Source organism: Catharus ustulatus, chromosome 7 (assembly GCF_009819885.2).
Source record: "Catharus ustulatus isolate bCatUst1 chromosome 7, bCatUst1.pri.v2, whole genome shotgun sequence".
Lineage (NCBI taxonomy): Eukaryota > Metazoa > Chordata > Aves > Passeriformes > Turdidae > Catharus > Catharus ustulatus.
Genome location: NC_046227.1, coordinates 7,773,427 through 7,789,588, shown reverse-complemented (window position 1 = coordinate 7,789,588; position 16,162 = coordinate 7,773,427). Strand labels below are relative to the sequence as shown.

Sequence of the window (16,162 nt, the reverse complement as noted above, 5' to 3'; positions counted from 1 at the left end):
GTGCTGATTGACAAAGACCAGTCCCCCAAATGGAAGCCAGCTACTATAGAAGAAGTCAGCGATGAATTTGTGGACAACTGCTTTAAACCACTGGGAAACGACGATCTCAAGCTGTAAAGATCAAACCTGTTGACATCTATCTGCTTAGTTATGTGATATAAAAATCAATAGTAGTGTGATCAATTGGGACAAGACTTTTTTAGCTAGCCTGAGATTCAAAAGGCTTTTTTTAAATTTTATTTTTATTCAGGAACATTATCTGTAATGAGAAAATAATTGTAACTCTGGTTAATAATGGGAAAAATCACTTCAAGGAAAATTGTTATTTTTACAGCTTTACACAGTGATTAACATTTAATTTTTTGCATTAACTCTTAGTTTAGGAGGAGCCCTAGGGGAAAAGAGCACAGTTAAGGGATGACCTAATAAGCAAAAAGTCAACAGTGTTGTGTTCTTGGCTCTGTCACTGATCTGGTACATTGGATTGTGCCACAGATTCTTCTGTGTACAATGAAAATAAAATATGGTTAAACCTGTAATGCAGTCAGAGCAACAAAGGAAAATGCAAGACAGAATCCATGGTGTTAAATATCCTTTTAAGTAAAAGTTCAGACTGATACATTATTAGTCTGAGAACAATAAATTGTTCTATTGATTTAAGGTTTGGTCATTTTTCAGCCTTGCTGTGTGATGTAAACATTATTTCAAATGTGATAATGTTGCCAGAGCCTACAGCACATTTCTCTTTGCTTGCATAGCTCATTTCTAAAATGTCATTATATCTGATTCAACTGCATAATCACTATTTCACGATTTCAGAAAATTACTGGTTTTTCTTGGTCTTACAGTGGTGCAGAAACAAGTGCCTCAAGCCTTGCTGTGAACACCAAGCAGCACATTTCCAGCGCATTCAAGGTGGCAGGGTTCTGATGCTAATAATACAAGAAGTTACACAACATAGCCAGAACCCCTTGATACAAGTATTTGTGGGAGGGAAATTATTTTTTCTATTGTGTATGCCACAGACAGCTACCAATCTTTACTAATCTTTCTTCAACATTACGCCTTCTTTTTTATGCTTCATCAGATCACGTAGTAGTGTTTCTTCCTACTTTACTTCTACACTTACAGGCAGGTCACAAGTACAAATTTTGGCTTCTCTGAAGCCCAAAGGAAGAAAAATTCTGTTCCAATGCCATAGTCAGTAACCAGTACTGGGGAATCAAAAAGTCAGAGCTGCAGGAGAACCATTAAAGAGTTTTCAGTGTTGGGCAGTTTTTATTACCAACAGCAATGGTCTGCAATGGCTTGAGGAGCTGTTGCCTGGAAACAAAGTCCAGGAAATTCAGGCATCAAGGTGAACTATCAAGAGTGACTTTCAAAAAATCAGAGGTGAGCAAATGGATAGCTAAATCAAGTAAAAATGGCACCTTGCTTTAGCACTAGACTTGTTCAAATTGTTCAAATTTCAGCTCCAAGTTTGTGTTACTGTGGACATAGTGTTAAGGGACTGTCCTTGAGTTTAGTTCCAAAAGTAATTGAGGTTTCATTAATACCTCTAGGGTAATTCTGAAAGTATCACGTGGCTTTCTACCTCAAGCTGGTCCCATAAGAAGTGCAAACCTCCCCCTATATTATTTAAAATTTTTATATGTTTTACATTCATGAACAACTGCTATTTTTAATTTATTTTTTAAAGATTGGTAAATTCCATTATTTTTGTATAAAAGGAGCAATCTTCAGCCAACTGTATTAAATGAAAAACACTGTAATTCCCAGGGAGCAGGGATCATGCCTCCTCTGACTGTAAATGACATACAGGATTATGGGAAGAACATATTTTCAAATTAACAAGCTTTGACTTGCATGCTAAGTTGCTTCCAAAATTTATGCGAACAGAAAGTATCCCAAGCTCAAAGTAACTGTCCAGTCTGTGAAATCTTGTGGTTTTTTCAAATAAAAGGCATACAAGCAGATGGTAAGTTGAATTTTATTTGGTCCACAAGAAAATATTTTCCACAAAAAATATTGTAAAAATATATTGTAGTGTGTTTTATTTGGGAATACTGACGTGCCTTACTCCAGAAACATCAGCTTTACAAAGTTGTGCTGCAGTTAATGTATTTTGAACCATTATTAGAATATCAAGTCAGTCACATCATATCCACTCAGATTAATCTTGTTTCCTGGAGAAAATATAAAGCAAATGTATTTTTAACTCCTAAATAGAAGTAAACAGTTTTGCAGAGTATGCCAGTCCCAAACTGGAGTGCCTTTATTACACAAAATCAAGTCAAAGAATCAATGGTAACTTAGCTGGAAACCCACTGTCAGTGGCTCTGTGAAACTCTAGCACAGCTCAGCATAAATTTATTTAGGTGCAGAAGTCTTTATTTTTACAATGTATTAGTATTGTGCCTATTAAATGTACAGCAGAGCTCTGGAGAGAGATCTCCCTCAGTCTCTTACCAGATTGTAGCACTGAACAGATTTATTTTCTATTAAGGGTAAGTGCATTATTTATAAGGACAGCATCGTGTAAAAGAGATGATTTTCCTGGTGAGATGCTGTCTCTCCCTGTTGTTTTTAAGCTTGTTTGCTTTCCGTTTGCTGCGTGCCTTCCCTGAAGTGCCAATGTCCTGGAAAGCATCACAAAGCAGCTGGAATTGCACTTGGGGCCGTTCTGAAGCTGCTGTAATCTTCAGGCACCAGTGAGGGACTGGTCAGGCCACCAAGCAGCTGGTGCCGAGTTCCCCTGGGGGCAGCTCTCGGGGCAGGCAGGGCAGGCACCCCAGAGCAGCTCCTGCACAGGGGAGCAGTCCTTGGGGATGCTCAGTGTGCCTGGGGGAGCTCCTCCTCTGGGGAAATGCCCAGTGCTGGTCCCGTGGATGCTGCGGTGGAATCCTGGGCTGTTTGGTAACTCTGCCTGCTGTTGGGCTGTGTGGTGGCAGCTGGCCAACGCGGAGCTGCTTTCAAAAGTGCATCTGATATTCCTGAAGAGAATCAGATGCTAAGGCTACATCCAGAGGAAAGATTGGAGACGTGGCAACAGGAAGCACTGCTACATCCCAGTGCCCGTGGCAACCACCAGGGTGCCTTGTACAAGGGCCAGGGCAGATCCACCTCGAGTGCTCTGACAGTGAGTGCAGTTCTCTGCCTGCTTCTCACCTGCCTGGCCAGCAATGGCTCTGGAGCTTTGGCTTTTTTATTTTTAATTACTGTGGTTAGCAGTGTTAACATGAGCCCACACTCATGAAAAAAGGTTGGCCCCTTTTTTCTTTTTTTTGTAATAAAGCTTTATTTTAACTAGAATAAGATTAGGAATCTTTTTTAATACTGTGGTTAAGCAATATCCATTGATATGTACTGACTTGATCAGTGTTTTGGTGTTGCTTTCTAACACTAATACATGGAGGTATTTTAGAGCAAACAGAGTATGATCTAATGTTTCATATGCTGTAGAAGTTGAAGGAACATCACTTAGCAGGAGAGTTTAAGTGAACCATAAAACCTTAGTCCCACTTTGCAAATGGCTTTGAAGACAACTATTTAACTTCAAAGAGGACATTACAGCTTAAGCTGATTTCGTTCCCTTTTCCAGCAAAAGCCTGAGAACAGCCTTAATACAGGTCACTGGGAATCCAGTCTGGACACTGGGATTTAATGGCAGCCTTGTGCTGTGTCACAGAGAAACATTTTTCACCCTTTACTCCTGATAAAACCGCTTCCTCATATGGGTGAATTTCAAATACCTAAGTTTGTGTCACAACATTTGCAAAACAGCTCAATTCATAGACTGTCTTATGTCAGAGAAAAAGCTAACATGGTCCTCTTTCTGCATGCTCCCCATTGCTTGAAAAATCATGCTTTGGACATTTACTAGAACTATGTGTACCTTTTAAAAATAGTAACAGCTTTAGCCATTATGGAAAGCATTTCTCTATAAAATGAAAACAAAATAGAAAGTATTTTGATCTAGGAAAAGGAACTATGTCTTTTAAAGTGGGCATCACAGAAAAAAGAACGAACAGGTGGTAAAAGCCAAGCTGTTAAAGGCCTTGACTTTGCATAAAACGTCAGCAACATTGTACCTCTGGGATGAATAGGAATAATGCATCCCTGTCCTGATCTGTCAAACACCAGCGGTGAGTGCAGTGGGTCTGGCTGCCAGTCCTGGGCAGGCAGGAAGCAGTGTGTGGATGCACTGGGGAAGAAATGCAGCCCTTGAGCTTTGGGCTAAGGCTTAGTCTCTAACTCTGCATGCAGAGCACTGCTCAGGGATGGGGCTCCCGTGGATCCTGCTGGCATTACCATGAACAGGTTTTCCAGTGGGGAAACAGCAGCCTACAGAAGCTGAAGGAAGACGTCCTGTCCCAGGGTGGTACTTCACAGGAATTTCAGTGTAATGCAGCCACAGCTCCCATGAAACAAATTGTCCTAAAGCACTGCAACACCTTTGAAGGTTCCTTTCACTAGTTGCCATCAGTAGTTTTTGCACATCTCTCTGGCTTACAGTAAAACAACAAAACCAAATCCTCCCAAACCAGAACCCTAACACAAAACAACCCCAAACAAAACCAAAAAACCAAACAGCTTTGGTCTGAACACACCAGATGTCATTAACCTATCTTACTGCAGGGTTTTAGAGACAAGCTTTCATGCATTTACAGAAGCATCTGTTAATGATAATTCACTGCTTATCAACACTGGCATCACTTCAATGGAAGGTGAAGAGCATCATCATCCAAATGGTTCTGAATACTACTGGGGTTTACAAAGCGCCTCTCATCACCTTCATTATTTTGTGGTTTTACAGATTTAGTTAGGTCACAGAATCAAAAGTAAAATTTATGACAGCAGCAACCTTTGCTACATGCAGACCTTGATTTCACTTCAGCAAAACACAAATTCACCAAGCACAGAGAGTTCATCTCACCTACAAACAGACCACTGATCTTTTATGCAGAACACAGAAATAATCCACATTTTGTCCTCTGTGGCAGTGCTTGTAGAGGTGCAGGGCAGCCACAGTCTTCTCATCATCTTTTTAATGCTAATTTATGGTCACATCCAACACACACAAAGACAGTATGATGCTCTATGTATACTCAACACGTGGCTGACAACAAACACCACTTGATGAACAGGTTCTACTGCGATCCAACTAGTTTGTTAGCAATCTCCATTAAAAGGCAAATTTTCTGAGGCTCTCCCTGCAGCCCCCTCCCCGCAGTGATGCTCAGGGGACAGCTGGGGGTGCTCTCTGTGCACTGGCAGCGCACACGGGGCCGGGCTCGGCAGGGCTCAGGGCACGTCGCTCTCGATGAAGGGGATGTCGCTGTACTTGCTCTCGGTCACCGCCCACTGCTTGACGGCCTGCTCCAGGATGTCGCGCGACAGCCGGTGCGCATAGTCCAGCACGATGGTGCTCGAGGGGCCCCTCTCCTCCGCCTTCACCGCCAGCAGAGATGACTTCTCCCCAGTGCACCCCTCGCCAGCGCCCCCGATCCGCTCATCCTGGACAGCGTTGGAACCTTGGAAGGCAGCCTTGGATTTGATGCATCCCATGGTACATTGGAAAACGCAGCTGCAAAATTCAGTTCAACAGCATGTTTGGATAACCTGGTTCTCTTGTTCGATGCAGTGTTGCTGCTTCTTGCCAGTGGCTCCAGTTATTTTCAAAGAACAGAGCATCTCCTTTTGTGCTTCTGAGGAAATCTGTCAAAACAGCATTTCATATAAAGGCAATAAATAGTTTACCATTCTCAGTGAGCTCAAAGGAAACGTAAATTCACCACAGGCGCTTGCAGAAGCGGCTTAAATAAATCTCTGCCCAGTGTGCGTAAAATGTTTTTATCAGTAACATCCATCTACTACAAGTAGGCAAAGTTTGACCTGAATTCACGCTGCCTCTGAATGCAATTCCCAGTACAGGATGTAGGCCATCTAGGAATGTAAAAGTCATAGAAAAAAAATAGCCTGCTTCTTCCAAGCTGACAATGTGTTGCACTTCTCCTGAAACTGTAAACAAATACTGTTTAGCTGCAGGGACTGCTGCTGCTGCTGGAAATACGCACCAAAACCACCCCACACACAACCACCATGGCCAGAGTCCCATGTCATGGCTGCCACACGCCCTCTGGGCACGATGACACTAATTCCCAGTGTCATTCTGCTGTTGCTCAAGGAGGCTGGAGCAGGGCAGCCACCAGAAGGTATTCACAAGGAACAAGAGCTGTTTTTGTTTTTTTCCTGGAGAGGGTAGGGAAAGCAGCAGCAGCCTGCTGTGATCAAGGCAGTTCCAACAGAGCCAGAGCACCAGTCTCACTAGAGCAGGACCACTCTAATCCAGAGAAGGGAAAGTGACCAACGAAACACCTGGCAGAGTCCTTTGCAAGTCTTCAAGATCCAGAATTTGCCAACTCCAAATGCTGGTAACATGGGGTTTTGTTTATTGGCCTACAAAGCTGTTTCTGGGGCTACTTTCTCTCAGGCAAAGCAGAATCTCACGATACGCCTGACTTTCCTTGGCATGCGCTTACCCACTTATCAGAGTTAACAGACTGCCAGCCAAAATAAAGACTGCACAGCACAGAAACCAACTGTTCCCTACAGCTTCACCCAATGACGTTGTACTAAGGTCAGCCAAAGTTAAAGATTTTTTGTAAATAGCCTTTGAAAACACAATCATGGCAAAGATGTTAAGTCTTATTTATTTCCTTTATACACTGGAGGAAATAGGGGCTCCAATCCAGTAACCTGATCACAGGCAAATATTTGCAGAGGAAATCGATCCCATTTGCAGGCAAATGGTGCTTCACAGGTAGGATGGGACTTCCCCAGTCTGGCAGCTGACTCAGGAGAACCAGATTCTTGGGACAAGCTCCTCTCCTCTCTGCTGCTTCATCAAAACCACTGCTACCTGTTTGTAGGAAGTCAGTCCTAAAGGGCTCCAGAAACCACCAAGTCCATGCAAATGTTTTCACACCTTTAGCTTTGTATCAAGACACTTCAGCATTGTAGAGGAATGTTTGTAAACCACCTCAGTGAAGTTCAGTGAGTCTCCTTTGTGCACACTGACCTGCTGCAGCACGTGCCCACTCCTTTGGGACAGTAGTTCACAGGCCTGTGACACAAACCCTGCTGCCAACGGCTGACCTCCACTTGCAGTTTTACCAATACAGAAGAGAGCTAAGCTATCAGAGTCTTATTCCAATAACTCATCATTAAATGAGTAAAGGCTGGATGGATAACTTGTCATTAGATGAGTAAACAGCAGGATTCCCTTCACTGCACAAAAAACTATATTTATCTCCATGGAGGATCATACCCATGTCCATCCATCACATACGCTGATCAAAATTAACGTGCCTACAGACTAGAGGCCAAGGAGAGGCCTGAAAGCAATTCAGACAGCTGAATAATTCAAAGCTTTAATAGTAATATCTTGTCCATGTCTAATTTCAATATTTACCATTAATAAAACATTAATACTAATCACTGCCACTTGCTCTTCTGGACAAATATGTAGATCCAAGTCCATGGCAAAGAATCGCTAACAGCAAGTACTACCCAGCACTGCTGATACCTGAAAGCTGCACTCTTGATCCAGCCAAGGTACTTTTATCAGAGTTTATCCCTGATGTTTTCCTTAAAATAGACTATTCAGATTTAGATTTTTTTAATCCAAGTCTGAAGCTATACTTTTTTTTTTTTGTTTCTAGTTTTTAATGGAAGTGTGTTAAACGGAAGCTAGCTTTAGTTAGGATTTTATCATTGCTTTAATGTTTCCCTCATGCAGGTGGAGATTTCTGTTAGGGGACATCAGCAGATGAGTTAGTGTCTAATGGAAAGGACAGAGCATGAATAGAGGGAGGATAAACTTCTCCTAAAGCAGGTAGGGAGAAATTCCCTAAAGTCAGCATCTTCTGCAGAACTCCCCAGCTCTGCCTCCTCATTTGGGCCAAGTCAAACGTTCCTGGGACTGTCCTACACAGAGGACAGGTGGCTCTAAAGCTTGCAGACAGCAAGGCACACAATACAACTCAACCCTTCCAAATCAGCCGAGCTTCAAAGCAAAGGTATCAACCCCAGTTTAAATTCTTGCCTGTTGTTCATTTCATTCTTTACAGAGCTCAGTACTTTCCAGCCACTGCAGTGAGTGGTACAGTTTGCCGGTCTACTGGAGTTAATAATTGTTGGCACAGAAATTACTGCAAATGAAGCTGCCCTCAACCTTCTGGCTGTTTCCTTGTTTTCCTGACAGCCCTTGCCTGCACACACATGGTGAAGTGCTGTTTAAATCCTCTCTGCCTAACTCATCTTCAGAGTGTTAAGTTCTGACAGGGATTTAACATCTCCACCTTTCCTCACAACACTCATACCCTGAGAGGGAAAAACTCAACAAAATAAACCAGCTCATTTTACTCCCACAGCACAATGTTTCATCCTGTAACTGCACAAGGCAAGACTGTGTGGTAGGAGCCTGGTTCTGTCACTGCTCTGTCACTGGCCAGTTGTGCCCCAGACATCACTGCATAGATGGTTTGGGGCTCAGGCCAAGAGCTCTGCAGCGCAGTGCCTCACGTGACAAAGCTGCTGGGCTTAGCTGGAGACAGAGGTCAGTGAGCTCTGCCTGCTCTGCTCACTCTCATCCAGGAGCTAAAGCAGCACCATCACAAACCAGACCTCCTCTTTTTAGAGACAGATTTTACAGTAGATGAAACGCTGATTTATTCATCTGAAAAATATAGGCTTCTAGTTGTGCACAATTTTACTGGATGTACCATCAAAATGGTTTTAAATGCTTCATTTAACTACAGCACAACAAATACTATATTAGACTTCCATTAAAGTCTTGAAAACATTCCTAATATTCCATGTTGGAATTGGAAGTTCCCAAAGGTAAGTTCAGATGTTTTTCCACCTATTATTTTATTTACTGTGGTAATACTAGGGAAGAGAAAATATTGAGGGGGTGGTAGCTGAGCTCACCAGGCACATGAGGGCTAAGCAGTCTCTGCCAGCCTGGCAAAGTGTTTCCTGCCAAGGTAAGTTCATGTCTAACTACTGAAGGAAACAAAACAATGGTGAAAAGATGCCTGCAAATCACTATTAAAAAATATAAAATAGAGGAAAAAAGCATAAATCACATAACTGCCTTAAAAAAAAACAAACAGGATTTTTAAAAACATTAAAATAATCAGTAAAAATGATTGCAATAAGGGTTTCAGAAGCCTCTGCAATATACCATCATATGATGAAAACAGGCAGAGGAGCAAGTGTTCTGCTGTTATGCAATATCTGTAGCCATCATAAGCAGGTAAGTTCCTGCATTTACATGTTTTCCATCCATGGGAACCTCAGGAAAAAATTGGTTCAGTATTATGCTAAAAGAAACTGCTTTCTGCAACACTATGTTACAGCAGTCACTGGATTAAAAATAAGTCATAGTTTTCAAAATAGCTTCAAAATGTGCAGCTTTGCCTAGCTGAAGGCAGCAAGTAATTCCTGCTGTGACAGAGCCAAACTTTTTGGTTCAAATATGACTCCTCCTCCAACAGAAGGCTTTCAGTTTTCCCCTGGGTCTTGGCAGGAGAAGCTGAGTGCCACTTACCAGAGCCACGCCTGCTTCTAACAGGTTGTCCCCTCGTCCCCAGGAGAGCACAGCCAGCTTCACGTCTGGGACTCTGCAAAGGGAACCAGGAACAGAGCTTAGCACTCTCCAGGATGTCAGAGGGGCACATTATTACCAAGGTGATGAATCTGTAGTGCTGGCCTTGCACAAGCCTGCCTGCCTTTTCTCCCACAGAACTTGACTTTGACAAAGGTAAAAGGATGATACAGCACTTAAGAAATTAGATTGAATGACAGGCTGCAACAATTTATACACAGCACCTAATGCCAGGCTCAGAGTGGGGCCACTGCTTGGGCAACTGGCTCCTGATCATCTGCAGGATGCCAATCTCCTCCCACAGCAAGTCCAGGTAAAGAGGATTTCAGCAAGGATATGGGAAGGGCAATGTGCCCCATCTGTTGCCTAACCTCAAAAGTTCTCTCCCATCTTCCCTTCTCCCTCTCAAAACTTCTACTGAGACCTGGACCTCAATCATCCAAGGACACAGGGAGAACAGTCAGACAATCCCAGTCCTGGGAATTATCACAAAAACAATAAACTCTGGAGCAAAGGTATTCAAAGTTGGAGTGTGGGCAGGTGACCTGCCAGCAGAGGTAACCAAACAGCACTTAGGCACCCACACCTCTGAACTGCACCCAACCACATCAAATATTCACGCCCTCCGTGTAATAACAAAGAGGAAATCCAGAACATCCTCTGTACACCTCTGCCTATCAAGGTGGGCTGTAATTCAGGAGCACACGTGGCACTGGATACTCTGCAGCCCTGAGCAGAGCAGCGGTACATAAATGGCAGAGGGATGAATCATTCACTCAGTGCACAGCATCCCCTCCATCGCTGCAGGACTCACAGCTCCCCATGCAAAGCAGCCCCAGGCAGGGGCTTCCAGAGCAGTCCAACCCACAGCCTTCCAGTTCTGCCTCTGCCTAACATACAGCTTCCTGAAAATACTACAGAAGAGATGCACTGCATAACATTTATCATAACAACTTGTCCTAATCATAGGAAAATGAAGTTTTAAATAGCTACATTTACTTTAAAACAAGCACAATATAAAAGATTCTGCTGCCTCAGGCAGTCACTGATCCCCAAATATCCCAAAACAACTCAGGACATGAAAAGCAGAAACAGAGATCTCACTCCTCGCAGAGCCATCCCCTCCCTCTCCTGTCGCTTAGTGCCAACCAGAGATAAGAGCTGCAGATTGGAAAAGGCTGGATGCAGCAATGGCAAACAACTGCTGTGCAGGATTAGCGTGGAAGTGAAAGTCTCCTGGTTATCTGTCTTGAGGTACATGCTGGAATTTCAAAGGCTTGGGTTTTTCCCCTCCATGGCCATAAAGCTTTCCCAGGCTTCTAAGCCAGTTTGTAACTGAATGGGGAAATGACACATTTGCTTTTCCAAATCAGGCAGACTGCTAGTTTACTTTAAAAGGCTTTTCAGTAAGATCACAGCTGATCACAGAATCATAAAACTGGTTTGTTGGAAAAGGCCTTTCAGATCAAGTCCTACCATTATCCCAGCACTGCCATGTCCATGACTAAAACCTGGCCTCAAGGGCCACATCACATCTTTTAAATACCTCCAGGAATGGTGACTCCACCACCTCCCTAGGCAGCCTGCTCCAATCCTGACCACCTTTCAGTGAAGAATCTTTGCTAATATCCAACCTAAACCTCTCCTGGCACAACCTGAGGGCTGGATCTATTGCTTTGTACCAAAGAGAAGAGACTGAGCCCCACCTGCCTACAACCTCCTTTGTCAGAACGCTGAGTTACTTAATGGAGGCAATTTCCATGTCAAATTTCATCTCCCAAGCACTTTAGCAATGCAGTTAAGGAACACGAAAATCTTCAAACTAGAGGGAAAAACAAGAAAGAAGAAAATGTTTCTTCTTACTTCACTTTATGATTTACATGCATTGTGCAAGTGGGGTGTTTTTGCTGTTAAAGAGTACAGCTGTGTAGATGTGAGTTTTTATGCTGACAAACTCTGAAAGTCTAAAACTAGTACTAACTTTAAAAAAAAGGAAAAAAAAAGGAAAAAAACTCCCCCAAAATCAAGAAACAGTCTGCTCCCTCCCCAAGACACACAACCACAGAATCCAGGAACAAAAATACGTGCTTTCTGCACTGTTCTAGCAATCTTACTGAAGCTTTGGGAAGTGGCAAACAAAGATGAAATACCAAAAGAAACCTCTGGGTGAAAACACCAGTAGTTCAGAGAACAGCAATGCCAGTAGGTACAGCCCTCAGTAGCCACAACGTTATTCTTCATCCAGGAAAAAGAAGTCTTGTTAAAAGCAAAGAACTCTGTGTGCTTGGTAGCTGCCTAATTTCATGAAAGCAAAACTGTACCCAGTTGGCCTGTCTTGAAATCCTCCCTCCAGTGCAGTAGTTTATTCACCAGAACTGCACACACAGCTCAGGGGACAGCCTGAAGGCCACTGGATATCAGGATGCTAAAAAAAATCTTACAGGTTCTGCTTATATTTTACCTCAGCTACTTGTCCAAACAGCTGTACGGACTGCTGTTAGTCCAAATCTGGACAGAAATGCTTACAATGTATTGATATTTTTTCCCCCAATGTCTCAGAATGCATGCATGCACCAGTACAGACTCTGCCAGACCATGTACAAGAGGGAACATTAACTCAGCTACCCCCACAGGAACAGGAAAAGGATGCTTACCATTGATGGAAGCCTGTTTTCTAGGTGGGTAACAGTAAACCAACGGGTTCCCTTAGCAATTAAGGCCTTGGAATGAGGCTGTAGAAGAAAGGGCATGAAGAAGATGCAGCACTTCTCAGAAACTTCATCTGCAGGAAGTTTGGCCAAGACTTAAGGAACCCAACTACAGAAACTATAGAGGAATGTCTTTAGAAGGGAAAGCTAATAGTGGTAGAGGAGATCCAAAATTCTCCAAGGCCTCAAATAAAATATGTCATCAATACATATTATAATATTGGCTTTTCAAAAATATTAAAATAAATGCTATATGTATAATGTTAAAGTAACTTTGCTATATAGTTTTCATTAGACATAGTAGTGAAATAGCTGATACAGTTAAGCTTGTGGTAACTGAACTGCCTGCTTGGTTGGGATAATATTCAATGGACATATGATAAAGACCCCTGCTACTATCAGCACCTACTCTCTGCAGAAAGAATGGACCAAAGCCCAAGCTAGAGGTGATAAATAAGAACAGACTAAAACCCCAGCCAAGAAATGTGCATGCTCTAAAAAGGCTGACCTGAGGAACAGCCATGCTAAACAGTTCTTGGAACATCCAAAATTCTTCAAGACCCCAAGCACAAAATAATGCTCAAAACTGGTGAGTGAACAGACACAAAACATCAGAAATGGATATAAAGTTTTTGATGCATATGTACAGCTGTTTCCTTGCCCTGCATAACACCAAATGATGCAGGTTCAGCACTTCTTTCAGCAAAGCCCACAGCTCTTGTAATTATCAGCCCCTCCCACCTGTACTAGCTGCAAATCCACGGTCTGAAGACCATCCCCATAGCAGGGGAAAACACGAGGCACAGCACCACAGATGTCCAAGTCCCACACTGAGGTCAGACTGCTCTAAGGCACAGCACTGGGCCCAGACGAAGCAGCCTCTTGGTTTATTACAGTGCTCTAACACTGAACTAGAATGAACTAAAGTGGAAACAGGAATTTTCCTACATATACCCCAAAACTTCCATCCCAACAACTCAATGGTGGAGTCACAGCCTTCCTACTAACAGCCCTCTTCAGGAACACATTGAAAGGTGAAGCTGCTTTCAGACTGAGGCTCAGGATCTAGCCAGGTTTGCAAAGGTGCATTACTGTCCTCCACAGGTGCCAGGCAGAGACAGAGCTGCAGACAATGAGAAAGGATGCACAGATCTTTACGAGCAAGAAAAGCCCCTCCTGCAGCTATTTATTGCTGGCTGCTGCCCAGCCTGGGGATCCTGCCAGCAGGAACTGAGGAGCAGCAGCAGCTAAAGCAGCGGATCGGTGTCTCAGGCTGACAGGGTCGGGTTTTATTGTAGTGGCTGTCACAAGATTCAACTACAAACATATGGAGCTGCAGAGCATAAGGTATGAATGAGGGACACTGCCTGGCTTTGTGATGCCCTCAGGAAGCCAAAGGCTCCACTGGATTAACACAAATGAAAGTCAGAAAGGAGGAGACAGTCAGGATCTGCCCAAGATCAACCACAGAAGAGCACAATAAAAGCAGCACACAACCCCATTTTGCTCTTTAATCTCCAGAAGCCAATTATAAAAAGGGAAATGGGAATTAGGCATGCACCAGAAAAGCCATTTTTCCTCATCTCACATAGGAAGGCACAGGAAAACACAGCCTCACATTTTACAATCACAACTATGTTACTACTGATTTGCACAAACTGAGAAGTAAGAGGACAAAGTGAGGAGTTAACAACCAGATGCTCAGACTGTACAAAAGCTGCCCCGAATTGCAACAAAGAACTATGCCAGCCTTAAAAATCACTCTGTCTCACGGCTTCTCCCCCGGTATTTGTTTCCTTGAATCCCACCACTCCTAACGTGCCAGCTCCCACTTGAGCAGTTGCCGCCTTCGCGCCTGGAACTGGCGAGGCCGGCAGCCAGGCGAGGAGCCGTGCCCGCACAGCCCGGCCCCGCTGCCAGCTGTGTCCCCAGCACCCTGCCCACGGAAACACCTCGTCCCCAGGGACACCAGCGTCCCGAGCCTCTGCCCGACCCCTTGGGCAACCTGACAAACCAAGGTGATTCTAAAGCACGAATGTTCTCAGCAGAATGCGATGTTCAGAAGAAAACTAATTTGTATGTACTTGAAGGTTAAAAATGCCACTTTGTTAAGGCTACAGGATAAATCCCTGCATTTTTCCTTTTCTAAAAAAAAAATTACTATATTTAGAAACCTAATTTGAACGGCTACTTACTATGAGAAAGCATAAAATATTTCTAGACATTTAACAATTTTTACCATGACAGGTCTTACATTATTAAATCTGTATTTTAGAACATGCCAGATGAATGCAATCTGCTCTGTATTAAGGGTCAGCGTGGAAACCTGGAAAGGCATTCACGGCAAAGCAGGGGCTGACAGACCCCCACATCACCTCGGCCGGCAAATACAGTAGTCTCACGCCTTCCCTATGGCAGGAACACCGCTCGGAGAGAACCAGCCACGCCGTTTACCTTCCCACTCCGTACCACTCTCATTGCTGTCCGCAGCACCACCTTTCCTCAGGGTGCCCGGCGGGAGCGGCACCTCCGCTTCGCTCAGTTCGGAGGAGTCCGTGGCCGGCAACCTCGCTGCGAGATGATGGGAGGAGTAAAGCAGCACCGCCGCCCGTCCTGAAAAACCCCACCTCAACGCGGGGCTCTCCCCGCTCGCCCGCCGCACACGAGCCTCAGGCGGCCTCAGGCCAGCGCTGCCCGCGGGTGCGGCCGCGCATCCCTCCTCCCTCCGGCCCCGGCGCGGCTCGGGATGGAGCCGGGCACATACCGGCGCGGCGGGGCGGTGTCCGAGCGAGCCGCATGCTGGAAGCGTGGCCCCGCCGCGCACGGTGCCCGCCCGCCGGGCTGCCCCTTCCTCCGGCGGTGCCCGCGGGATCCGGCCCTCGTCCCACCGACGCCGCCGCCTCCTCCAGGCTCCTGAACGGCAAAGACGCAAACCCACCGTCAAAGTCCATGCTGGGAGCGCCTCCCGGCCCCCGCCCGGCCCCGCGGCGCTCGCACAGGTAGCGCCGGGAGGGCCCCGCGCCCGCCGCCGCTCCCGCCGCTCCGCCGGGCGCTCCCCGCCCTCCCCGGGCCGGGCGGGGCCGGGGGCGGGAGCGCTGCCGAGCCCGGGAGCGGCGCCGCGGCCCCGACCTGTCCCCAGCGCCGGCACCTGCGCCCGGCCCGCATCCCCCGTGCGCGCCCGGCCCGCATCCCCCGTGCGCCCCCGGCCCGCCCGGGGACACCGGCCCTGGCATCTGAAATAAGGGAAAAGGGGGAAATATCACCCAGGCACGAAAGCCGCTTCTTATTGGCTTCTCCTCCTTTAATTCCTCCTCCCCCTCTGCTCGGCCCTAGGGAGGCACATCTGGAGTGCTGTGTCCAGGTCTGGGCTCCTCGGTACAGAACACACGAGGAGCTGCTGGAGAGGGTCCAGCAGAGGTCACAAAGATCATGAGGGATCTGGAGCACTCTCTCACAAGGAGAGGCTGCAGAAGCTGGGCCTGTTTAGTCTGGACTAGAGAAGACTATCATTATTATTATCAATATATCATTACATATAAATACCACAAAGGTGGGTGCTGATACCATGGTGCCAGACTTGTTTCAGTGGTGCCCAGTGACAGGATGAGGAGCAGCGGCCACAAACTAAAACACAAGTTCCACCTCAATGTGAGGAAGAGCTTCACATTGAGGGTGGCAGAGCTCTGGAACAGGTAGAGACTCAAAACCCACCTGGGCACATTCCTGCTCCAGGTGACCCTGCCTTGGCAGGAGGGGTGTGCTGGATGATCTCCAGAGGTCC

At 45.5% G+C, this 16,162-nt stretch overlaps 2 protein-coding genes across 6 annotated transcripts in view; one reads left to right on the top strand and one right to left on the bottom strand.

Annotated features, from left to right (window-relative positions):
- HIBCH (3-hydroxyisobutyryl-CoA hydrolase) overlaps window positions 1–3,276 on the top strand; it is a 38,682-nt gene extending 35,406 nt beyond the window's left edge. For both annotated transcript variants that reach the window (XM_033064238.2, XM_033064239.2), the window contains exon 14: window positions 2–3,276. In XM_033064238.2, coding sequence (XP_032920129.1) covers window positions 2–117 — 116 coding nt within the window. In that variant the 3' untranslated portion in view covers window positions 118–3,276. The remainder of the gene's footprint in view (window position 1) is intronic.
- Window positions 1,973–15,406, bottom strand: C7H2orf88 (chromosome 7 C2orf88 homolog). Of its 4 annotated transcripts, none has more exons than XR_004418419.1 (4): window positions 15,146–15,396; window positions 14,836–14,952; window positions 9,617–9,689; window positions 5,681–5,718 (listed from the first exon to the last, which is right to left on the bottom strand). XR_004418419.1 is itself a non-coding variant. In XM_033064243.2 (3 exons), the coding sequence occupies exon 3, from the start codon at window positions 5,566–5,568 to the stop codon at window positions 5,305–5,307; it is 264 nt and encodes an 87-aa protein (XP_032920134.1). In that variant the 5' UTR covers window positions 5,569–5,718; window positions 9,617–9,689; window positions 15,320–15,406; the 3' UTR covers window positions 1,973–5,304. The 4 variants fall into 4 exon arrangements, 2 of the variants coding, with proteins under 2 accessions (XP_032920134.1, XP_032920133.1); XR_004418420.1 differs by having other exon boundaries at window positions 14,851–14,952; XM_033064243.2 differs by lacking the exon at window positions 14,836–14,952 and having other exon boundaries at window positions 1,973–5,718; window positions 15,320–15,406.
- Between the last annotated feature and the right edge of the window lie 756 nt (window positions 15,407–16,162).

Bases quoted from the DNA above. Each gene is read 5' to 3' on its own strand.
- C7H2orf88 (XM_033064243.2), bottom strand. From the start codon at position 5,568: ATGGGATGCATCAAATCCAAGGCTGCCTTCCAAGGTTCCAACGCTGTC.